Source organism: Eurosta solidaginis, chromosome 1 (assembly GCF_040869045.1).
Source record: "Eurosta solidaginis isolate ZX-2024a chromosome 1, ASM4086904v1, whole genome shotgun sequence".
Lineage (NCBI taxonomy): Eukaryota > Metazoa > Arthropoda > Insecta > Diptera > Tephritidae > Eurosta > Eurosta solidaginis.
The window spans coordinates 376,671,858-376,698,424 of record NC_090319.1 but is presented as its reverse complement, the minus strand read 5'-3'; the positions used below and the strand labels follow the sequence as shown (position 1 = coordinate 376,698,424).

Sequence of the window (26,567 nt, the reverse complement as noted above, 5' to 3'; positions counted from 1 at the left end):
CGGCTACGCTGGCTAGGCCATGTTATGTGAATGAAAGATGATGCTCCGGCTAAAGAAGTATTATTATCGAAATCCGCCTAGATAGTCTACCTGTTCATACTTTCATGTCCCTGATGCCTGGGATATCATCGAAGTATATGCTTCACAGGATCGAAATAAGATACCCATCCCCCTTTTGAAGATTTAAATCTATCTGTATAAGGACACCTCTAATGAAGAAATGTTACTTGTAAACTTACGCTTTTATATTCCATCAATACGCTATCCTCTTCAATTATTCCGCTTAAGTTGTTTTATTCTTTCAAGTGCTGAAATGCGTTATTGGAAAGTTGGTAGAAGTAGTTTATTACTTGGAAAACGAATCGCGATATCTGCGGCATTTAGTGATCGACTTTGTGTTGTCGATACATGAGTCCAAGTCCTTTTGCGTGGCCTGGCTGTCCGAGAAAATTATCATCCTTTTCACCTCTTCAGGCACAGGTGCCTGTCTTACAGCACCAATTCCGGTTGATAAACGCTACAGTGGTGGAGAAGCCGGAAGGAAATCTATAGACCCAAGCCCGGTGAAACAATTCCGCGATAACGGCAATTTCCTTCGCTACCAAATCAAGTGGTGGTAGGTGCAGGATAGTGTTGTGTGCCTCTGTCGGAGCGAAAACAAAAGCTCCGCTAATACAGATCTCCGAACTCATCTCGACTGCCACCAAACCAAAACACCATGCAATACAATTGGGCAGACAATGACTGTACAAATCCACAGTACTACTTTTGGAGGAAAAGTGCACGAGACATTGCTGCAGAATAGATTCATATCCAGAAGAACCCCAGATACTTGAATTTATCGCTTAAAACCAGCCAGGCTTTTGCCGCCACCTTGGGTGGTCTAAGATTCGGCTTTTTGAACATATTTTCTTGTGAAGGGAACGAGCTCAGTGTTCTCCGAGTTGACCCCGAGTCACGAAAGCTTCTTTCGCAGTTATATATTGTTGATAAATCAGTCTGAGGGTTCGGGGGATTTTTTCCCGCATAATAACACAAATATCATCTATGTAGGCCCTCCGCTCCTATGAGTTGCAGTAGTCGGTTAACTGTCACTACCCAAATTAGCGAAGAGAGAACACCTCATTGATGGGTGTCTCTATTTACCACCCCATGTAGCGTATTCTATACTATATTAAGTAAAATTTTAAATATTTTTTTCGAAGTTTTCTTACTACCCCTCTGTTGTTGTAACAGTATCAAGATACCTTATTCGACAAGCACTTTCTCCTGGCTCTATTACCATGCCCATTAAAAGTATACGAACCGTACCCGTGCGCATCCTGCGCAACCAATATAAAAGTCTCTTGTCAAATATCAACAGAAATCAACTGTTCTATCAATCAATTAAAATTGCGCTACCATGTGGCGTATGGTAGCCACTGTCGGTAATGCAGTACAAATATTCACAATAGTGCCATATTGCAAATAGATTTCTTTGTGTGCTCAGAATTGTTTATTTTTAACAAATTATTTTAATAAGATATAGCTAAACAAAAGCACTACGACCAAAATTCAACAAATACTTATCAATGTGACTAACGGTGATGGCTTTAATGTACAGCAATTTTCATATGATATCGACATTTAATTATTTCCTTAAGGGACTTACACAATAATTCAACAAAAAGCTTTGTATCCAGTTTTAAAGAAATGCAGCGGCAAGTCTATATAAAAATGATGCGTAAAATAAATATCTTCGACAAATTCACTTCTGCAATACTCTGCTTCCAAAAAATTTCATGTGATTTCTACTATTAGTTTCTTTAAACTTGGATACTTAACTTAAATCAACTCCAAACTTCATGCGCTTTCATGAGCTCTTACCAAACACTAAACAAACCAAAGCGCCGCTAATTTAAACAATCCATCAGCCTCCATACACAATCCCTATGTACATAAATTGGGTTAACTCTACACACAAAAATGTATCACGTAACCCTGGTCCAACTTACATACGTTAAGCAAAAGTTTTATTAAATTATTGCTTAATCAATCTTTAGATTCACCAAGAAATTCGCCGACAACAACTACAATAAACGCAACGTCTCCACCACCACCACCACGTACACATGTGCTGATACCAACACCAGCAACAACAACAACATTATCAGTAACAAACAGCAATGAACTACAAACAACAAATCGTAGGTCACCACAAAAATCCCCAAACAAAGTGTTACGTAATCGTACAACACGTGCTGTACGTAACATTACCACTACAGATAACACCGATACCCATATAGTAAATTTCGTTGACAGCAACGCATCAATGACAACGTCCTTCACAACAACAACAACAAACGCAACAACAACGTTGGGTACGGAAAAATTTTCAATTGGTGAATTGATATGGGGTCCATCGCGTGGCTATCCTGCTTGGCCAGGTAAAGTCGTTAATGTGGAATTAGATGAGCACAACGCACAAAGCATACAAACATCAAATGGTGAACCTGCCGTTTGGGTGCAGTGGTTTAGTGGTGGTGGACGTATCATTACAGAACTTACAGCAATAAATTCATTGCACAGCCTCTCTGATGGTTTGGAAGCACATCATAAATCGCAAAAGGATACTAGAAAGTGAGCACATAGTTAATATGTTGAAAAGTTTTTAAGAGAACGCGGGGATAATGATAAGAAGTATAGGACCATGGAAAGAGTAAGGGATCAGGTTTAAATATTCTCAGTTTATATTTTCGGAAATATTTCAAAAACAAGCTCGATAGAACTTCGAAAGAGCCCTGAAATGATCCCGAAAACAACACCGAAAATGCCCAGAAATTATACCGAAATACCACTTAACTACCCACAATTTTTCCTGAAATGAACCCGCAATAATTACGAAAGCAATCCCGATATTATCAAGAAATAATATCTGAATATTGTCGAAGTTGCAACAAAATAGTTTCGAAATGATTTCGAAACAATTCCCAAAATTTTCCACCATAGTCCCGAAAACTATATAGAATTTTTAGCGAAATATTCCCAAAAACAACCTTAAAAAATCGCGAAAACAATTCTGTAAGTGCTTGAAGCAGACACGAAGTGATCTCAAACGATTGCGAAATCAACATAAAACCTACTCGATTTTATCAAAATTTAGCAGATTTTTATCATATATGAGGGGGGGGGGGGGGGGGGGGGGACTAACAACAGTTCGCTTATTTGGCCTGAGGTTCTCAACCTCCATATTTTTTTTTTATTTTTTTTTTTTAGCAAAAAATCTTCTTCTTGTGCTAACAGTGCTTCGCCCCATTCAATAGGTGCGACCACTCACAAATTGTGATTTAAGTTCTCTAACGGAAGACGAGGAAACCAGCAGTTTCAACATGGTTGGACCATAGGAATGTCGCTGTTAAAGACGTAGGCTGCACATTATATTTGAAAAGATTGTTGGTATCATGTGGGGATACATCGCATTCAGGACATTTATTACATATGTCGGTGTTGATTCTGGATAAGTAAGAGTTTAACCTGTTACAGTATCCAGAACGAAGTTGGGCCAGATGTACCCGTGTCTCCCTTGGCTGCTTTATTTTTCTGCAAGGATTGGATCCTATACTGATAATGGGGTTCAGCGGACGCGACCTTTGGAGCCGGGGCTATATCAAGCAGTTCTGATTGCAGCCGTTTCCAGTGTGTGTTTTTTAGGTCAGTGTGTGTTTTTTAGGAAGTGCTGCCGGCAAGCGACTTATGGATTTTGTTGCGGCTTTGTACTTTTGACACAATTTATCAGAGGCATTTGCCTTGAAGGTGGGAGTGGTATCAAACTTTCTGAAGACTGGGGAGTAAGCTTTTTATTTGAGAAATTAATTCATATATTGAAGAGCCAGGTCCTGTTGCCATTATCGTGTAGTTGTGAGCATAGAAAATGCTAGAAGCTCCTTCTGGTGAGGAAGGCAGGTTTTTTGAAATATAGTGGGGATAAGACACCATCTTTTGGCTTCCCCGTTTAAATCTCCTAAATTGAACCGGCGCTTGCCGACCATTAAGATAATTTGCGATCCATCTTTCTCTTGGAGTGGTGTAATGTGGTTGACTGTGTCAAAAGCTTTTGCTATGATCAAGTGCCACTAATACCGTCCTGTGATGGGATTTTTGTTGGTTTAGTTCGTAATTTACCTGGGTGTTAGTGGCGTTAAGTGCGGTGGTAAAGCTAATCATAACCTCATTTGTTTGTTGTGTCCCTCGGGCAAATTTCCAGTCTCGGAGCAGCTCCTTGTAGCTGGACTGAATACAACCCTGGTCCTACGAAGTGGTTTTGCGGAATTTGCCGGAAAAGAATCTACTTAAGACGGTCATACCCACGTCAGTGTGTCACGTGCAAAGGATCTTAATTCCTTCCTAAATTTTAATGGAATTTAGAATTCCATCGAAGTCACCGAGGCAATACGAAATCCCGAAGTTTGTGAACAAGCGTACGCCCATAGACGGGGTACTATCACCTCTGTTGAGGCCTTTAGTTATCAAATAACTGCTCCGATGGACTCTTTTATAGATTGCGTGCTGAGGATATGCTTACCTGGGCATCTAATGTCGGGTGGTAAGGGTATGATTGCAGGAGAAACAGGGCACAAAAGATGTACAAATCATTATTGACAGAAAGCTCAAAATGAAGGAATGAGTGTAGAAAGCCTCTTCTTTGAACCCTGTGGAACATGGCTTAACTGTCCCCCAACGAAACAAAAATTTATATATTCCATGATTGACCGTGGTGTTACCCTTTGATGGAGTTTAACTGAAAAAAACTCTCATTTGACCACACTTATGGACACATTTTTTGTTTTTCTAAAACGCGTTTAGACTTTTGAGAAACTCATTAGTTTTTTTATTTAAAAAAAGGTGTTTTTGAAACACTTTTGCCGCGTACTATTATGTGTTTATGTATGTATGTATGTGTTTGCTGATTTCAGTAATATTTCAGAAATTTATTTATTTTATATATTGTAGACTGTAGACTGTTATTTGATCTTTGATAGCTGTATGCATATATATGTATGAAACTATTTACTACTTTTATGAAGCAGAGTTGTTAAGGAATGCATTCCATTTGCAATAATTGTTCCTTTCATTGCAGCCGCAGAGGATTGCAATACTTTTTTGTTAGTCCGGAATAATGAATAGAAACGTTTAGTCATTATTACTTTTTGCATTCCGGACAATTAATTCTTTTTATTGGATAACGGTTGGTTGTACAGGTATAAAGGAATAGAGATAGATATAACAAAATCATCAGAATCGAAAAAAAAAATTGTATTGAGCCATGTCCGTCCGTCCGTCCGTTAACACGAACACTTGAGTAAATATTGAGATATCTTCACCAAATTTGGTACACGAGCTTATCTGGATCCAGAATAGATTGGTATTGAAAATGAGCGAAATCGAATGATAACCACGCCCACTCTTTATATATATAACATTTTGGAAAAACCTGATTATTTAGTAAATAATACACCTAGAATGTTGAAATTTGACGTGTGGACTGATATTGAGACTCTTGATAAACATTAAAAAAAAATTTTTAAATGGGCGTGGTGCTGCCCACTTGCTATAAAATCAATTTTACAAATATTATTAATCATAATTCAAAAATCGTTAAACCTATCGTAACAAAATTCGGCAGAGAGGTTGCTTTTACTATAAGGAATGCTTTGAAGAAAAATTAAAGAAAACGGTTAAGGACCACGCCCACTTTTATAGAAAACATTTTTAAAAAAATGAAAATGTTGGGAAATCGAGTTTCAAAGTTTAGTGCTCTCTCAAAATTAGAAGAATTAGTTTCTAGTGTAAAAATGTACTTGTATATTATACTCACACTATGCTCTTTTAACTGAGGTAATTGTTGTGCTCGCATCCCTTCTATTCTCCGAGATTTAGCATATTCATTTTTCTGGCACAACAAAAATTTAAAAAGCTGATATATTTTTTGTTAACATATCTATACAAAAAAATTAAAGGTAGTCGGATCAGGTTAATCTGCTCATGCTTTCTAAGCATTTTGATGCGCTGAATCCGAATAAGCTCTAAGAATTGGCCCAACTGATCATGATATGGCCTTAAACCCAAAAGACGTAAAAACATCACTACAGATTGATTTTCAAATAACGTTAGGGCCAAGCCAAGACCTGCTAGGTCAATTCCGTTGGCGGATCAGGATTCGGAGCATCACACTCCTTGGGAAAACATCCGCGGCTTTGACTTATCGAAAGTATGTATGTAAATGAAAAAAGTTACACATTCAATTCAATTTAATATACACTAATGTGTTTTTATTTAAGATATTATTGCAAACATAGAACTAGTTGTTATTCTCATCAGAATTAGAATCTTCTGAAATGTTGGGTTCGGGAAAAGCGTTGACCTCAAGAGTTTTATAAAAAGAATGATATTATTTTGGTATAACCAGTTTTTCACACAATTTTTCCAAGCATTTTAGTTTTGCTTCGGGAAGAGGCAACGGCTTCGAATAAACCAGTTTGCCTTCAATTAAACAACTATTTTTTCGGATATTAAGCTATTAAAAATTCTTCATCGGTATAATTTTTTTTGAAGAATACCAGGCACGTCTACCCGAACATTCGAACATACGAATATGTGATGGTCTTATTTTTTGCAAAAATTGTTTAGCCATATCAACGAATGTCTCATACAATATGCCACATTCATTTTTCCGGCTCAACTTTGTGTGATTGAATTATACATTCTTGAAAATGGTATTGCAAATTATTGGGGTTTCCATGTACGTAGAAAGCTCTAGATTTAAGTAGAACCTAGAGAATCTAAAGGGTAATCCAAAGAGGCCTCTAACACAAAATTGTAAAAATGGCACATTCATGTTTCTGGCTAGCGGGCGACGATATTTTCCTTATAGCAGTAAATATTTCTAGCAAAAATTGATAAGATTGGTAAAGGACCACGCCCACTTTTATATAAATGATTTTATAAAGGGTCGTGGGCAAAAATATTAAGTAAAATCTTAGCGAAAAATAATTTTGTACCAATCGTATTTTGTGCCATTATAACAAGAAATGGGAAAAAATTCAAATCTTGAAAAATGTGCGTGGCACTGCTCCTTTCTTACAATGCATTTCCCAACGTTTCTGGAGCCATAACTCGACGAAAAAATTGGTATATAATAGGAAATATTTTCAGTAAAACTAATTTGGATAAATAGCCCTCTATTGTATAAAAGATTTTGTAAAAGTGCGTAGATGCAGGTAATAAGCTATTTCTTATAAAAGTTGGAAAATTTCGTTAATAACCCTGCCCTTTTTTTTTGTAATAACGCTTTTTAGTGCAATGGCACTTGTGTGTTTATGTTTATTATTCTGTTATATCTTCATTTTAAAATAAACAGTAGGGAAATCCCCATATCTGAAGGAAAACTGCATTATTACCCGCTCAAGGTCATTGTTGTTAGCTGTATCCTTCTTTTAAACGAAAATTAGTTCAGAATAGAACCATATGTATATGTGTTATTGCGCAGCCTTGTAACACTGTTAAGCACACAAAACAAACAACAACAGTATTTCAAGTGTACGGCTGGCTGGGTATGTAATGTTCGGTTTCAACCGAACTTAGACTTCCTTAGTTGTTTTAATAACGCTGAACACAAAACTCGACCTTCAAATGTATTGTATTTCTAAGATGGCGTAAATTCTGTAGTTACAACAACTACAGTCGAATGCGCTTTTTGTGAGATGTTCTCACTTTTACCTTTTCTTCTTAATATTAAAAAAAAAAGAAATAATGGCTGCAATCCAAAAGTGTTAGTCCAGGAATGGGTATGCATAGATTGCGTTCCGGGGTAATTGCATTCTATAACAACTCTGGTATGAAATTTTGTACTGTTATAAAACTGCGTCTTGTATGCAAATTTATAAATTTTTTTAACTGTAGATATTATTATAATTTTTGAAATTTGAATGCGTTCTAGGCCCACTTGCAGAATGGCAAGTTAACTCTTTAATCCAGAGTTTTATGATAACACCTTATACATACATATTTGACATATTCAAATTAACTCAAGAGTTAAATAGGTAACTTCCATTCTGCAAAGTGCTTGTTAGGTTTAACTTTTATCTATATGTATTATTTTTTTGTTTTTTTGTAGCTTAGTAGTTTACAACAACTTTGTTTATTCATGTGTACAAACATTAAAAAAATTATAATTTTTTATTTTAATAATTTTGTTTTTTTATTTGCTTTTTCTATTCCCACCAACTTAAACTATACTGTCACTACATGTCATTTTAATATGAATGTGTATATGTATATGTATACATGATGAATGCATCTACCTACAATGAACAACAACAAAACAAAAAACAACAATCAACAAAAACAACCTGAAATACTCCCTTTCCACATTTTCCTAATTGGCAAATTCATAAATTCAAAAATACAACAAATACATATACAAAAAAAAAAAAAAAAAACACAAACAACAACAGGAGCCGAAAATTGAATTCACAACTCGAACGCGCTATTCAAGAAGCAATGATCGAATTGGATCGTATTTCAGCTACTTCAACAACAACACCGACGACAACACAACAAGCAATAACAGCAGTCAAGAAAATACAACCAGCAACAGCTACATCAACAACAATTACAACACTGAACAGCGCCACAATGAACAACAACAATGCAAACAGCCCAAATCGTAATAAGCGCAATAGCAATGTAGTGCAACGTACAAACAACAACTGCAATCATCTTATTGGCGTCAACAACAACAACAACGCCACATCTGCAAGTGGTGGTTATGCAATTGTTCCAACATCTGGTGGCCCAACACATGCCATATCTACAACAAGTGGTCAAAATAGTTTTAGTACACCACCAACAACTGCAACAACAATGCCACGTAACAAACCCATACGTATAGCACCAGCACCTCCACCATCTAACGGCGGCTCACCCAATAAAATTACAGGAACTACTGCAGCAGCAGCAACAACAAGCACCTTGGCGTTCCAACAAAATCAAGGCCAACAACAGGTTACTAACATTAGCAACAACGATACACAACAATTTTCAGCTATTGGTAAATGACACGCAGAGTCGTCGTCATCATCATCATCATCATCATCATCATGCGCACAAGTCTCATGGTCCATGCAAACTTATACGTTGGTCATACATAATAAATAGTCCTCAGAGATAAGGAGAAGTATCAGTATGATGAAAGAAGATTGTTTAACTTTTAATGGCAAATGAGTATTGTAAAAATCTAGAGTCAAGTGTAGTATATGTGCTTAGTGGTTAAGTTTGTTGAGAATTGTAGAATTGTGCATGCTTGAATGAAATGTGCGCTGGCGTGAGAGCAGCGCTCTGTAGCTGCTGTTGTGCCTCAGAGAGTCGTCGTCTTAGTGATGATGGTAAAGGAATTGAAACGTTTAATAGTTGAAAATACTTATGTAATAAAATATGCGAATGAAACGCAGAAAGACATATAAAAACGCAGAAATGCGTATACAAATAGATTTATATTAAAATAAATTAATGTAATAAGTTATATAGTATACATATATGCATACATACTTACAATATGGACAGAAAAATACATAACATAAAAGAAAATATGTAAAAGTATGTCCTACATTGCTTTTATAGATACTGGTGCATATAGTCTTACATTAGGGTGTACGATTAAAATCGTATACTTTTTTAGTTCCACCTGATTTTTATATAAACATATGCATATATGTGTATATTTGTATTGGGAAGAAATAAATGAGAACTGCGTTCTTATATGATATGCATCCGAAACCTCAACTTCGTTATTAAATTTTTCATACGTAGTTCCGCCTACAACTTCATGCGGAACTTTGCCAAAGGCCATACATACATATTTTTAAGGTGCGAACCATCTTATTCGGTGATAATTCGTTTTAAATCCAGTTTTGAATTACACTAAGATCGATTATTTTTCCAATTTTAAATGTAGTTTAATGAAATCCGACAGAAAGTTCAAGATAAACACAAGCAAAGTAAAAAAGCGGAAGCAAAAAAGTAAATTATTAATAAAACTTATGACATAAGGATGTAATTGGCTTAAAAATTGTATGTATGATGAAGATATAGCAAGCCCATGAGTTGTAAACGAATGTGCCGTGTCATCGAAGCGTTATGAATTACAGCGATCTTAAATAAGTTGCCGTGCGGACAACATTTGAAATGAGCTAAGTGTTCGATTTTACGTACAAAATACATAGGTGACCGTGACCGGTATGAAAAAAACACAAAACTAAAAAAACCAGTCCAATGAATCATACGGCAGATTGTTTTAAGTTTGTTGAACTCAAATTTTGTTCACGTAATTTAGTTAACTGGTCTTTGTAGAAGGCGGAATAATCTAATAGAGCTGTTAACAGATTAAATGGCTTTTAACACAAAATCCGGCAAGAGATGTCTCTCCTGAAGCTTGACACTTTAATAAGGAAGTGTGTTGAAATGTTGCCTGCTCAAAAAGAGTTTGTACTGGTCTGGTGTTACTGGTGTCATATTGCGCCACAGTGTCACGAAATAGTGTGTCAGCACCAGTAACGTTTAAACGATTAAGCGCCAATTAAATAAAAAAAAACAGTAACTCCAAGTTCGATGTCAACTCAATTACTCAGCACCGCACAGAGGTAAGGGCCAGTTAATGGTGACTTAACCATAACCAGATAAAACAGCTGATCGAACCAACCTTATGGAAATCAATGTAATACTAATTTCACACAGACGGCTTATTGAATAATAAAGGCACTTTCTACATTAAGACGCTTATTGAGCTCAATCTTCCCTCAAAATTCGAATCTATTATTATTTCATTAGTAGCTAATCGAATGCCTAATGAAGTCAAAAGCACAATGCAACTCTGTTGGCAGCGTTCCGCTTCCGTTTCCGTTTCTTAGTTTTCAAAGCAAATGTCATTGTCTGCATGGCGGAACGATACAAGGTGGCCGCATCGAACAGCTGATTATAACCTTTTTTATTTGATTTGATACATCAACTACCGGCGCAGTACGATTTTGACATTTGTCCATCGAATTTACAAGTACATGGAATTTTTTGTGTTTGTAGGTATGTCAACATGCTCCCACCTTGTATCATTCCGCCATGATTGTCTGTCTCATCCTTCATATTAATCGAGCAGTTACTTCTGTGTGAAAGCAAAAAATTTATATTATACTGTTTCACACAGAAACTTAATGATCTCATTTCACCTGCTAATGAAATTATACTGTTTCACACAGAAACTTAATGATCCCATTTCACCTGCTAATGATATCGCAAATGTTTTGCTTTCACACAGAAGTAACTGCTCGATTAATATGAAGGATGAGACAGACAATCATGGCGGAACGATACAAGGTGGGAACATGTTGACATACCTACAAACAAACAAAATTCCATGTACTTGTAAATTCGATGGACAAATGTCAAAATCGTACTGCGCCGGTAGTTGATGTATCAAATCAAATAAAAAAGGTTATAATCAGCTGTTCGATGCGGCCACCTTGTATCGTTCCGCCATGCAGACAATGACATTTGCTTTGAAAACTAAGAAACGAAAACGGAAGCGGAACGCTGCCAACAGAGTTGCATTGTGCTTTTGACTTCATTAGGCATTCGATTAGCTACTAATGAAATAATAATAGATTCGAATTTTGTATGGAAGATTGAGCTCAATAAGCGTCTTAATGTAGAAAATTGCCTTTATTATTCAATAAGCCGTCTGTGTGAAATTAGTATAATCGATTAATGGTGCCATACCATAACGCTTAAGCCATAACCATACCATAGCCAACCAATTGGTTTAGGGCCAATTAAACTTCCTCAACCCTAACGCCATAGTCGTAACCATACCCATATCCATAACCATCTCCAATGTGATCGATCAATGGTGCCTTAACCTAAAAATCGTGAAAATTTCATAAAAATGAAGAAAACGCAAAAAATTACAAACATATTGCACAAAAAATAAGTCTCTTAGTCATAACGTATCCAAAACAATAAATAAAATCTACAAAAAGTTATTAAATTCACCAACTCAAATAGTTTTAGGTTATGGATTTGGCGAGAAACCAAAAACTAAGGGGCGAATTAATGGTGACTTATAACCATAAAGCCATAACCAGATAAAACAGCTGATCGAACCTACCTTATGGAAATCAATGTAATCGATTAATGGTGCCATACCATAACGCTAACTCGATTACATTGATTTCCATAAGGAGGTTCGATCAGCTGTTTTATCTGGTTATGGCTTTATGGTTATAAGTCACCATTAATTCGCCTTTAATTGGTTGGCTATGATATGGTTATGGTGTGGCACCATTAATCGATTACATTGATTTCCATAAGGCTGGTTCGGTCAGCTGTTTTTTCTGATTAATTGGCCCTTTTTTCGCCTATCCATAACCTAAAAATATTTTAGTTGGATAATTTATTAATTTTTTGTAGATTTTATTTATTGTTTTGACTAAGAGACTTATTTTTTGTGGTATATGTTTGTAATTTTTTGCGTTTTCTGCATTTTTATGAAATTTTCACGATTTTTAGGTTAAGGCACCAATATCTGATTCCAATTTGATATGGATAAGTAAAAATATGGTTATGACTATGGCGTTATGAATATGTCATGAATGACAAAAAAAAAATTGCCTCTCGCTTAACATAGGTTATAGCGAGCAGCTCTGCCGTAAGCCTTAGCATTTATTGATTCAACTGAATTTTCAAAGAAAAAATTGTTTAATATGAAAATTAATATAGGCGATTTTCAACAACTTTTCTTTTACGCATCGTTTTGTTTCTTTACCAATAAATTTGTCATACAAAAAATTCATTGTGAAATTGATAGATCTTAAATTGACTACTGTAAACGGGACTTGCAACAATCGCAGGCAAAAAAATTGGCAGGCAGTAGACATTTTGTTGTTTAACTTTATTTTCCAAAACCCTTTTTGGCAAAAAATTTCGTTAAAAAAAATATGAGTATGACTTTGAGAGATTTTTTTTCGTGCAACAAAGTTGATAAGAAACCAACTTTTGTTAATCACCTTTTTTATGCCACAATTTTCGTTCGGAAAATAAGGAAAATAAACCGTAAATCAACTTTTTATGCAACTTAAATTGATTCAAAAATATATAAATGTAAGTAATAAATAATCGGATTTCAGGCGGAACTTATACTGCGATTTATGTATGTATATAATCATTATTTAGATTTTATAATGTAAGCAGCAAAGTGAATATAAAATATATTGGAAACAAATATTTTAGGAGGCAAAAAAGTTTTACAGTTTATGTGTTATTTTATTTTTTAACATTTATATTTTTTTATTTATGTATTTTTTTATTTTATTTTTAAATATATATGCAAAACAAAATATAATGGCAAAGGATGGTTTATTAACTAATTAAAAAAAAAACTTAAATTCATGAAAATACACTTTTAAATATTTGTAATAATTTAATTGTTGCGAAAAATTGTGTGAAGAAAGTTTAACTGTAAATGTAACTATGATATAAGATAAGGAACATAAGTAAATTTCTTCAAGAATAAAAACAAATACACACATTTAAAAGCTAACATTAATAAAAGAAGCTTAGAAGTTGTACAAAAGTAAAATTTAAGCAAATTTTTAATTAAAAATTGAAAAAATGAAAGAAAAATGTTAGTACATACATACTTATATGAAAATTACCATGAAAATAATAATATGTATAAAAAACAAAAGTATAAAAGAGAAAAAACAAAAAGATAAATGCATTAAAAGAACGCAACATGTTAAATATGTAGTTTAGCTTTGAAGAGGGGTAAAAAATAATAACACTTAATAAAAACGAAAAGTATTAAACATGTATGTTCATTCTACAGTTTGAGCTGTAAAATATACATGTTTATGTATATGCTTATTTTTTTGAAAGAAATATATAAACATGTAATATATAATTTTAAGATTAAAAATTAATTGAAAAAATAAGCATAGGAATAAGAAAAATATATAAATAAAACAAGATTAACTAAAAATCGTATAATACAAAAAATTAAAAGTTTTCTTTCATCAGAAGAAGTTTTATTATTTTGCGCTTTTTCTATATCATGTATTTGTTTGCAAAAAAAAAAGTGCTAAAACATTTTTTTTTTAATGCTACTAGACAATAAAAAAATAAAGTAACCAATTTATTATTTTACTACTAAGCACAGATATACGTAACGATATAAAAATCAAATAAATTCATACATAAATTAATTTTTTTTTTCTAAATAAACAGTTTTTAGACGCATTTTATTTTTTATAAATATGTATGTATACATATATTGTTTTTTTGTATATATAAATATATATTGTTTTTGTTGCATTTTTATTTAGTTTTATAAAAATCCAAAATTATAAATTTTAGCATTAAACCATTTAAGAAGCTTAGAATCTAAGTAAATTAGTCTTACGGGAAAGAGAAAAAATATTAAAAATTATGCTAAACAGAAAAAATTAATTATTTACATTAATGCATAAGAAGATACATAGTAAACATAATAGGTCTGTTTGTCTCAATTACATATATACGAAGATAACAAACGCCCAATAATCAAAAACACAACAGTTAATCAAACGCATTACTACATCATGTAAAAGTAGAAGAAAGATACATAATTACATATTTGGAAAAAAAAAATTTTACTAAATTATTTGGTAAAACAAAAAGTGTACAGCCAAAAAATAAAAAAAAAATATTTAAATTTAAAGTGAAAAAAGAGTTGTAACGCCAATTAAAGGACACTGAGTGACTCTAAAAAACACCTTGGCAGTAATGCTAATTTTCTAGTAGAGCCTTTGGAATGAAGCCAAGCACTTCTTTCGAGTTACGACGGATAACAAGCCGCTTTACCGTACCTTGACTCACTTATACACCTGTAACTTTAGCTGAGTTGCAATGAACATTGATCCACATCCCGTTAAAAATTTAACATGCAACGAAAACGTTGTGGTCCTGATATCTATCTGAATAGATTTCGAATTCATTAATTCATTCATTAATTAATTTCGTTTTTTGTGGAAAATTTCAGCTTACCCTTTTTACTTGGCAGCACTTACAGACATATGCACGAAGGTTTCCGAATTTACCAATTTTTCCAATCGACAACCCATTAACTGTTACTTTTAGCCTGAAAACAAATTATTAATGCCATAAAATAATCACATAACATTCATTTTTAACCATGAAATAAAAACTATAAGTGTTTTATTTAATAAATTGGGAAAAATTTAAACAACGTGACATCAGAATGGAGAAGGCGACAGATGTTTCGATTATACCTTGTAAATCTCTTCAAAGCCTTTTCTCCCGGGAGTAGAAGTTGAACCCGCACTCCTACGATAGTTGAAATGGTTACAAACGCATTCAGCTACGTCATGCCTTAGTTGTTGTAAAGTTTTTCCCAATTGCCTTCTTTCGCATTAAATTTTTCCGAAATTATTAAATAAATTATAAAATTAAAAATTGCTTGAAATAAATGTTCATACATTTAAAGCAATACGGGCAATCCCAGATTAATTCATATAAATAGACAACATTTGGTTAATTCGTTGTAGTTCTATAAATAGAATAAAAACAGCAATAATTCCAAGTTTCTATGAAACCGCCTTACAAACATGCATAACTTCAACACATAACTACATACGAAGTATGTGATGTGTAGAAGATAATATATGCGAAAGAAGGCAATTAGGAAAAACTTTACAACAACTCAGGCATGACGTAGCTGAATGCGTTTGTAACCATTTCAACTATCGTAGTAGTGCGGGTTCGACTCCCACTCCCGGAAGAAAAGGCTTAGAAGGTATAATCGAAACAGCTGTCGCCTTGTCCGTCGTGATGTCACGTTGTTTAAATTTTTCCCAAATTAATAAATATATTATAAAATTAAAAATTGCTTGAAATAAATGTTCATACATTTAAAGCAATACGGGAAATCCCGGATTAATTCATATAAGTGTTTTATTTGCGTATTTATAACAAAATATGAAAAATACTAGAACCACAACAAAATGAGCGAATTTTTTTTTTTTTTTTTTGCACCAAGTTCATGTTAAACAATTTTTAATATCACCCTTCGGGCGATTGCCATTGGGTTCTAAAGAAGTCTTTTGATACTTCTCGAGGAATTTGGAAAGTGATTTAACTGCCGACCTCTTTTTAAGTATTAGTACTCTAACTTTTTTAATTGCAAAATCCCATAAAATTGTGTATGAAATATGTATCGCATTGGTGGCATGGTTTAGAGAACTAAGTATACTAGTAATTAGTTTGATAATTTAATTTCAATTTTTAAGTAAAATTTTAAGCACCGGTTCTGGAAAAAAATTTGTTAAAAACAGGCACCCTATTGGGTGTACAAATGGTTGAACGCCGCCTCTCATAGTACTGATCCGAATCGCTCGAGTGAGCACGTGTGCGATTAGTGACTTGTGATTTTTGCTTGCCGAGGGAGGACTTTACTTTTCAATTGGCGTCCTAATCTAAAGTAGCATTTATTGGCAAGAGTGATTCTTCGCTGGATTTCAAAGCTGATTTTGTTGTTTCTGTTGATACTATGTCCCAAATAAACGAAGTCTTGGCGCTTGTTTTTTCTTCTCGCCTCCCTTTTCAACTCGCGGTAGCTTTCACACACTCTTCTTGTTGCATTCAGTTGCAACGCGGCATTCTTCATCATACCAGTTGTTTTTCGTGGTCGCCGGTAACCAATTTTTCCTGGGCGGCGGGAACGAAGTGCTTTAGAGATACTATGCTACTGCATTCCGTTGGGTTGACTTGTGCTCCCAGGGAGCAGGGTCTTCTTTGGAGCAGGTGTTAGAGTAGAGTTGAGAAATCATTGGCAGTTGTATTGAGATTCAATTCTGACGGACAAAAATGAGCTCAACATATGCCCGTTTTTAATTTGTTTAGCTTTTTTACGTGTCTCATCTGGAGAATATTCGGTACAATCTTAGGTTTTATTTTTAATTTTCCGAATTAATTGCTAATTAAAAATTGTTTCATAGTTTCTTTTTACTCCACCTAACTCAAAAAAAATATATATACAAACAAAAAATTTATATACGTAAGTACTTTGTAAAAAAAATAAACACATATATTTTAAATGTATTGAATTTGTTGGTTATTTTTTAGTTTAGTTAAGATTTTCATATATGTAACATTAAGTAATTTAAGCAATTGAAAGAATTACAAATATATATACATATATATGTATGTAAAATAGTAATTAGGAATAAAATTAATTTTGAAAGCAAATAAATTTGCACAAAAAGAAAAACAAGTATTGTGTCATTAAAAAAGAAAAACATAAATATATACGTTAAAAAAACAGTTTACTGAACTTATATCAGAACGCATGCGAAGTGCATAAGCAAATAAAGAAAACTAATATTGTATAGAATATCAAAACCCAAAAATAACAATAAATAAATTATTAATCTCAATATAAATTCAAATAATCCAACAGTGCGTTGATATTTTCTTATGAAATTACAGGATGAAATTGATTTGTCCTTTGTGTATACATATTTAATTCGAAGCTGAAAAGAAATTGAAACCGTAAGTAACTGTGTGTAACCGTTCTATTTGTCAAAGCCTAAAACTAACAAGCCGGGAGCTAACAAAGGTGAGATAGGAGTGGACACTTAAGAAGAATCCAGGCTCATCTCTCCAGAAGAGAGGAGGAAACCAGTGGAATACAATAGTCTCTACTGACAGCCACACCAGCGCCTTCTCGAACTAAGGGATCAGCATTACAATTAGAAGAATCAAGAAGTACATAGGTCGATAACACTTATGGTAGGGTCGATCCAACCGACAGCACGCGACCTCACGGTCACATAGCTTAACATTTTGATAGCCGCCTGACTATCTCAGTAGATATTAAATTACTCAACAGTTATAGCAGTTAACAATATTATATTTAATAAACGTAGGGTTTCATGTTTTTGACAAATTTAAAAATTTACTTTGTGTTGAAAAGATGACTTGCCATTCTGGAAGCGGGCCTTGAGATGCAAATTAAGCGAAGCGACATGAAGCGACGGGGCGCGAGAGTTGTTTGCCTATTTTATCGACACTGCCAGTCATTGTGGACAAAGCAAGTGTGATATCTCATCCATCAACTACTTGACAGGATGTTCAATATGGCTACTTTTAAGCATTTTGGCAGCGTCTTGACAGGGTGTTCAATATGGCGGCGCATAGGACAGGCTATCTTCAGCGAGTGATAGAGATACAGAATGAGACAGCGATAGTCAATAAAAAATCAGGTGATCCATTCTATTTGTAATTTTGACGTCTATGCAGAAGTTATCACACTTGTCTTATCCACAATGCTGCTAGTAGATGTGAATTCCTCCATAAGAATACATGCAAAGAATATTTTGCAGTGCGGTGTAGTGCCTCTATATGTGTCCTTGGCCTTAGGATCATGTAGCAACTTCTTTATAACTTATTTATTTAGGTACCTACTAAACTCTGATTATGTCCTTTTGCTTTCATTGTTGTGTTTGAAATTTAGTGTAGTTCGGCGCGTAACTCTGTAAGTACCTACACATTGCTCATGCTTTTAAGGCGAAGGAAAATGTGAGCGACCCCACAAACGAATTGATATAGTCGGAGGCTTCCTAATAACCATCGCAGAAGAAAAACGCACACTTCTCAGGAAGTCGCTCCTTAGTCTGGCTCAACTTCGATACGGACATTGTATCCTATTCAACTCTTAGGCTGATGACACATTGGAAGCGAGACGTGTTGCTATAATATATAGATAGAAAGCTATGGAAATGATTTCTTATGGAAAATTGCAATAGCTGTCACAGTGCCAGAAACGTTTGAAACTTGTGAAATAAATTTAAAAAAAAATTGTTTCTAGCCTAGCGTAGCTTATAGCCGTATACTATGCACAAACACACACCATTTGGGCAATTTATTACGCAATTTATCATATAATAAATTGTAATAATAAATTGCCAATTTAAAAAAAATGCGTAATAAATTGTTTCAAACTGTAAATGCAACCTTGTAAAGTGTGTCTATTGAGTAGATTTAAACGTCAGTTAAGCATGGCTCAACTATATGGTTGGCTCTTCTCATCAGCTGATTTGATTAATTTCATTTCACTGAAGTAGGGATTGTCAAAAGAAGATGGTAAACTCAAAATGAGACCATGACAATGAACACATTTTCTTACAACACAGAAAAATTTCAAAGTTTTATGTTTCATTCCATTCCATTCGCCTAATACCAACACGCACATTTTGAAAGTCTGTTGCTGTAGAGATGAGCCAACCAGCTATCAAATTACTATTGTGTAAGCTAAATTGAGTTGTATGAACACCACTCAATTTAAATCGAAATTGCCTCAATTTATTTTTCTGTTCGAACATATTATTACATTTTTTTATATTGGAAATCTAGAAAAATCATTGTCAAATATTAGAAATTTCAAATAAAAGTATAAACATCTGTAATCAATCAATAAAAAGTTCATATCATTGTGGATAAAACAAGGGTGATAACTTCTGCATAGACGTCAAAATTACAAAAAGAACCGATCACTTGATTTTTAATTGACTATCGTCGTCTCATTCTGTGTCTCTTTCTACCACCCGGTGAAGATAGCCGGCAATATGCGCCGCCATATTGAGCATCCTGTTAAAACGTTAAAAAGTAGCCAACTTGAACATCCTGTCAGGCAGTTGACGGATAAGAATCACCCTTGTTTTATCCACAATGGTTCATATTAAATAAAATAATAGGGCAATTCTCACAGTCTGGGAAGTAGTCGGTCTGATCCTACTTTTACAGCCAAACTTTAAATATAAAATGTAAATTTTATGCATTCAAAAAGTATACAAAACTGCCGTGCACTAAAATTGTTGTTTTTCTAATAAAAATTTCTGTTTCAACATTCTTGTTACATTTATAAATTTTCTATCCAAATATGCATGAGTTTGAGTTAGAAAATGTACCCCACAAAAACATTTTCGGAGCACTCATAATTAAGTGTGTGTCAGACAGGTGTCCAATATATGAGGTAAATATAACCCATAAATAAAAGAAGCCGTATGCCAAGAGTGTAAAATTAGAAAAGCAGCTCCGTAGCAAAATTTAATTTTTTTTTTATTTTGTTTTTATTTCAATGGAAACTTAGTTCTATAACTTATACAAGATGGCATTATACAATTCAAAAACGTTAGCTTATGTCATGGAATAACATTCTCCTCCGCTTCGTGTGTTGGTCGTAATTGCTGCTGTATGCATAAAAGCGGAGTCATTGGTGCCGTTTGTCGTATCGCTGTAGTCATATCCCTAACGTAACCCTATACGATACATTGTTATCGATTATTGGTGCCTTAACCTAAAAATCGTGGAAATTTCATTTCACTGAAGTGATATTTTTTATACCAAATTTATAATAAAATTTAAGACTGTATTATGAAAACTGAAAATCTTTAGCTTTTAAGAATCATAATGAATTTACCAAATATTTTTTTATATATATACATGTATATGAATTTTTTATTTCAATAAAATGAAGTATCCACAAAACTCACAATATTTAGTTTCTGATTTCTTCTGCTTCCGAGTTGGTTGTGGATTCAATTTCGGCGAATGGGATATCATGGTCGTCCTCTTCATTAGATAACTCTTCTACAGAAATTTGAATTGTGCACAGCGGCACACACGTTTATAATTTGTATTGCTTTTTCTGGTGTGTAGTGAAGGGCTCTTGCCTGTTCCAAATGTGATTTCAAGGCCGACATATTGAACACGCAAGAATCATGTGTTGCTCCCGGATATTTTGCATTTATGTATCGTATAGTCATAGAATGGTCACAAACCTAAAAAATATTTGTATAAAGATGTATAGTTATGTATTTACAATCTGAAACTAATATCAAAATGGTATACTTACAATCATAGCATTAATGCTGTAGAATCCTTTTCTGTTGTAATATAAATGCTGTAATTCTTTTTTGGGAGCAACAATTTTAATGTGTGTGCCATCGACACAGCCAATAATCCCTGGAATTCTGCTAACATTATAGAAATGCAACTTTGATTGATGTAGCTCAGCCTCCTCGTAATTGAATTTTATCCACCTTTCACAAATAAAGTTTTCCAAGACATTCGACACCTCTTATAGAACCACAGACACATTCGGCTGGGCAAGTACGAGTGCATTTTCGTTTCCAATGCTCAGTTGGTAGGATCCCCGAGCACAAAATTGGAGAACTGTTGCCTATTTTAGAATATTACGAATATGTTTGGCTCTTGTGCATTGCTGAAGCAGTTTATCTGTACTGGACAACAAGTCCATGAACGCTTTTTTGGACAGTCTGAAGTTTTGAATAAATCTATAAACAAAACTTATAATTTCAACAATTAACCAACTTATTTAGAAAGCTACACTTACGTGGTGGAATTCATTTCCAAAGGATTTGAAGCATCCCTCACGCGTCTTCTAGTTCTGGCTAGCTCCAGTAAGCTTTTCTCTTCATCTGACGAATCATCAAACCACAATTCTGTCATAGCCATACTTTTATTTTCAATATTTGCATTTAATAACTAGTTCTGCTTTTGTCTATTTATTTTATTTTATTTGACAGCTGATGGAAATGTGCTATTGTGAACTTTCGAATTTATCGAAATTCACAATAATGCTTACCTTCATCGAACGTGCGTCATAATACCGAATGAAAATTCGTTCGATCAGCTTTTTCGACCACAGTCGAAGATCGAAAGATGCTCATAATAGGGGCCTTATGTTCACTTTTTTTTTGTGTACGACAACATTACAACAACCACATGAAAATCGCCAACTTCAACTGCAAATATCTCCGGACAGAGACAAAATTTTTTTTCCGTCTTCAGATTATTGTTTTCGAGGTCAATAAACGCCTTTTGATATCTCTCTCGATATTTTTTGTAACGTATTAGCAGTCGACCCTTCATCTACACTTTTACCAAATTTTGTAGTGTATCATTAACGAAAAATATCGTGGGAACGTCATACAACCCGCTCATAATAGCAACGTGGTATATAAGTGGGCCTTAACATTCGCGAAAATTTGGCGTTTACCAACACGGCGGTCGAACAGCTGTGCGATTCATAACAAACATTTTTTTTTATCAAATGTCAGCGTCATTATTTGTTGAAAATTAGTAGATAAACTGTTAAATATATCGTAACACAACAAAACTACAACTAAAATAATTTATCGCAACAAAGAAACTATTCATTATCAAAATGGGTAATCAGCTGGTGGGCATAGCGCCTTCACAAATATACCCAATGGATCATTATTTTAGTGGCACTGAAATAATTTTTGAAGCAAAGTAAGTTTACAGGATAACATCATATTTTGTTAATTAATGCTTAATAAATGGAAATTAACTTATCATACAGTATGGGCAGCACACGCTTCTTTAAGGTGGCTAAAGCTAAATCTGAAGAAGGATTAGCTGTGGTGAAGATATTTGTGAGGCATGATCCCACATTACCGTTGGAGAATCATAAGGAACGTCTTGAGTATATAAAAAAGGCACTAGCCAATTCAGTCAATTGTTTGCCCTTTCAAAGGGTTGAGGTAAGTAGGTAATTGATAAAAATGGATATACAACCAAATAATACTCACCCTGAAAGGCATCCGTGTTTATACGCTAATACCAACCGATACCCCCTCACTCATCACACTCCCGGTTTCGGAGCACTCCGGGGTCATTTTTCGGTTTTTCGTTAATATTTCTTGATAGACGTAAAATTGTTGTCTTCCGTTTTCGGATCCCAAAAAGGGTATTTTTTTTCTGCTGACAAACTTAGTTTTTTCTGATAGGTGGTATTGAATAGAAGCCGACGATATACGTAAATTATTTTGATAAACATTTTAAATTAGTAAGGTGAGAATACTTGAAAAACTCTCACAAACTACACATATTCATACCAGTATGTTTTCCATGAACCACAGCGAGGAAGAATTGAAGTCCGAAACCAGCAAATAACTTCTTCAAATGGACGCCGCGACAATAATATAAAAACACAAATCAAAGCCCATTATTAAACCAGTTCCTAAAACTATTTCTGAAAATTAGAAAAAATTGTGGATCGAAGGTGCTTCAAAGTCGGCTTCAGATAGAACTTTAAATTGGCTTTACCTACGACTTTGGCACCAAAGTTAAGGCATACGAAATTTAGGCAACTTCTAAATCTTGATTGCTTTGACGTCTGCCGTAGTTTAATATCCTTTTGTTCGTGGCTTTTTTCAAGTTTTAGAATAAAATAAATAGAAACAGATTAACGTACAAATAATTCTAATAACCAAAGTTACTATAATAATACACGTTTCAATGATCGTAAGACATGGTACGTGCCCAGTCAAAGCATTGCATATGTATTTTCATTCTAATATTTTATTGTAATTGTTTAGTTAACTGATAAGGCAGCCTACATTATGCGTGAATATGTTAAACATAGTTTATATGATCGTGTGTCTACACGCCCGTTTCTAACAACACTTGAGAAAAAATGGATCACTTTTCAAATATTGTGCGCATTAAACCAATGTCACAAGCAAAAGATTTGTCATGGCGATATAAAGGTTTGTAACAACTAATATAGGTTAATGTACCAGTGACCGTTTCATGAAACTATTCATAGCATATTAAGGCATCGATTCCCGAAGTTCTTTTTTAATCCCGGGATGTCGGATTTTTTTGGGATCATCCAGAGATTGTTACCTTTAAATATTTTTTTATCACAAATAATTATGTACGTATACAAATATGAGTAGTCTAACAAAAATCTAAAAAGTATTTAAAACAAATTTAACTAGTAAAAACACACAAATAAAACAATTTTGTTATACACTTTAACACATGTTTTACATATGAAAGTTCAACCAATTCGAAATACTTCTTTACTCTAAAAAATATCCTTAAAATATAAGTTCATAAGTAACATCAGAAAGGCTAGATCTTAACTTGTTACACATATAAGCGGCAGTGGAGAAGCATCTTTCAGACTCCACATTTATGAGGGAAATTGTAATTATACTCCATTTTTATATGTACAGCACGAGATCCATCATTGAAATTTGTAACGTCTTAAGAAGGCTATATTTTACCATGAAAAGAGGTGTTTCTGTTGTTATACCCGCTGTACTTGTACACAGGGTATTATAATTTTAACAGGTTGTACAGGTATAAAGGAATCGAGATAGATATAGACTTCCATATATCAAAATCATCAGTATCGAAAAATTTGATTGAGCCATGTCCGTCCGGCCGTCCGTCTGTCCGTTAACACAATAACTTGAGTTAATATTGAGATACCTTCACAAAATTTGGTACACGAGCTTATCTGGACCCAGAATAGATTGGTATTGAAAATGAGCGAAATCGGATGATAACCACGCCCACTTTTTATATATGTAACATTTTGGAAAACACAAAAACCATGATTATTTAGTAAATAATACACCTAGAATGTTGAAATTTAACGTGTGGACTGATATTGAGACTCTTGATAAAAATTAAAAAAAAAAATTTAAAATGGGGGTGGCACCGCCCGCCCACTTGTGATAAAATCAATTTTACAAACATTATTAATCATAAATCAAAAATCGTTAAACCTATCGTAACAAAATTCGGCAGAGAGGTTGCCTTTACTATAAGGAAAACTTTGAAGTACGAAATGGTTAAAGACCACGCCCACTTTTATATGAAAAATTTTTAAAAGGGTCGTGGACTAATAAAATAAGTTATATCTTTGCAAAAAATAACTTTATTTCTTTTCCCAAGTGGATTTAAAACAGTAAATAGGAAAAACTTCAAATTTAAAAAAATGAGCGTGGCACCACCCTTTTATGACTAAACAACTTTCAATGTTTCGGGAGCCATAACTCGAAGAAAAATTAATGGATCGTAACAAAATTGGGTACACATATTTTCCTTATAGCAGGAAATATTTTTAGTAAAAATGGATAAGATAGGTTAAAGACCACGCCCATTTTTATATAAATGACTTTAAAAAGGGTCGTAGGCAAAATAATAATTAAATCTTAGCGAAAAGTAGTTTTGTATCAGTCGTATTTTTATTGGTCTGTTATATCTTTATTTTAAAATAAACAGTAGGGAAATCCCCATATCTGAAGGAAAACTGCATTATTACCCACTCAAGGTCATTGGTGTTAGCCTCTGTATCCTTTTTGCTTCTTTTAAACGACAATTAGTTCAGAATAGAACCATATGTATATGTATTATTGCGCAGCCTTGTAACACTCGTAAGCACACAAAACAAATAACAACAGCATTTCAAGTGTACAGCTGAGTATGTAATGTTCGGTTTCACCCGAACTTAGACTTCCTTACTTGTTTTAAATTGAAAGTTAAAAAAATAAACCAACTAAAGATATTTAAATTTGCGATATGAGATTCCGAAGAAATCCCGAAATGTTGTTGTTGTTGTAGCGATAAGGTTACTCCCCGAAAGCTTTGGGGAGTGTTAGCGATGTAATGGTGCTTTGCCGGATACAGATCCGTTACGCTCCGGTACCACAGCAGCATTAAGGTGCTAGCCCGACCATCTCGGGAACGATTTATGTGGCCACATTAAACCTTCAGGCCATCCCCTCCCTCCCCCCCCCAAGTTCCATGAGGAGCTTGGGGTCGCCAGAGCCGCGTGTGTTAGTGAAACAGGATTCGCCGTGGATAGGTGAGATTGACAATTGGGTTTGGAGAAGCATATTGCGCTGGCAACCTGAATCTGGTATTTTAGTTGCCTCTTACGACAGGCATACCTACCGCGGGAATATTCTAACCCCCTAACGCACTGGGGTAGAAATCCCGAAATCTTCGGATTTTATTAAATGTAATCCCGCGATTTCGGTATGGCAAAATGGCTTGGTTGGGTGCTCGCCACTTGGAGGTGGCATAAAACAAGAGGTCGACTCAAATCTCCTGGATGATAAAAATATAGTGCAGAATACTAAATTTTTTTATATGCAACTATAAGAAATTAAATCCAAAGCGGAGGTAGTTTTCAATTATTCAATAGCATGTAATCTCCATAGTTTTATTAAAATAAAAAGAAAAACTAAACTGTCCGGTCACTGGTTGTTGGCATACCACTAAAAATACAAAGTAATAATAAAAATATATTTATATATTTTGGATAACAGTTGGAAAACATTTTGATTACATCATGGAACTGGGTGCTACTATCCGATTTCGCCTCTTTTAAACCTACCTACCTGCCGGATGATAATCCAGCAGATTATACATATTTTTTTGATACAAGCAGACGACGTACTTGCTATATTGCACCAGAACGATTTGTGAAAACTTTCTCGTCCGATGATACAGAAGGCTATGGTGCTATGTTACCCACTGATTCTATTGTACGCCTAGGACCATATATTTCAGATAATACTCTGCTACCTACAATGGATATATTTTCAGCTGGGTAAAAAAAAAATGTGTTTTTAGTA

At 34.2% G+C, this 26,567-nt stretch overlaps 2 protein-coding genes and 2 long non-coding RNA genes across 8 annotated transcripts in view; 3 read left to right on the top strand and 1 right to left on the bottom strand.

Annotated features, from left to right (window-relative positions):
• The window catches only part of sba (six-banded), a 644,101-nt gene extending 631,921 nt beyond the window's left edge, over positions 1-12,180 (top strand). For 2 of the 4 annotated variants that reach the window (XM_067763162.1, XM_067763164.1), the window contains 2 exons: positions 2,043-2,619; positions 8,493-12,180. In XM_067763162.1, coding sequence (XP_067619263.1) covers positions 2,043-2,619; positions 8,493-9,096 — 1,181 coding nt within the window. In that variant the 3' untranslated portion in view covers positions 9,097-12,180. Of the gene's footprint in view, positions 1-2,042; positions 2,620-8,492 lie in introns of those variants that run through there. The other 2 variants (XM_067763163.1, XM_067763165.1) reach the window with 2 other exon arrangements.
• Positions 12,181-12,248: 68 nt separating this feature from the next.
• LOC137238317 (uncharacterized) lies at positions 12,249-17,536 on the top strand. The gene is made up of 2 exons (XR_010949164.1): positions 12,249-16,850; positions 16,894-17,536. It is a non-coding gene; the product is annotated as an uncharacterized lncRNA (long non-coding RNA).
• Positions 14,498-18,138, bottom strand: LOC137238318 (uncharacterized). Its single transcript, XR_010949165.1, has 3 exons — positions 18,042-18,138; positions 15,109-15,202; positions 14,498-15,038 (listed from the first exon to the last, which is right to left on the bottom strand). It is a non-coding gene; the product is annotated as an uncharacterized lncRNA (long non-coding RNA).
• Positions 18,139-22,210: 4,072 nt separating this feature from the next.
• Positions 22,211-26,567, top strand: part of Vps15 (vacuolar protein sorting 15) — a 37,155-nt gene continuing 32,798 nt past the window's right edge. For both annotated transcript variants that reach the window (XR_010949163.1, XM_067763158.1), the window contains exons 1-4: positions 22,211-22,419; positions 22,490-22,670; positions 23,508-23,678; positions 26,259-26,542. Coding sequence is in view for 1 of the 2 variants with exons in the window: in XM_067763158.1 (XP_067619259.1) it covers positions 22,331-22,419; positions 22,490-22,670; positions 23,508-23,678; positions 26,259-26,542 (725 nt within the window). In the remaining variant the exon portion in view is untranslated. The remainder of the gene's footprint in view (positions 22,420-22,489; positions 22,671-23,507; positions 23,679-26,258; positions 26,543-26,567) is intronic.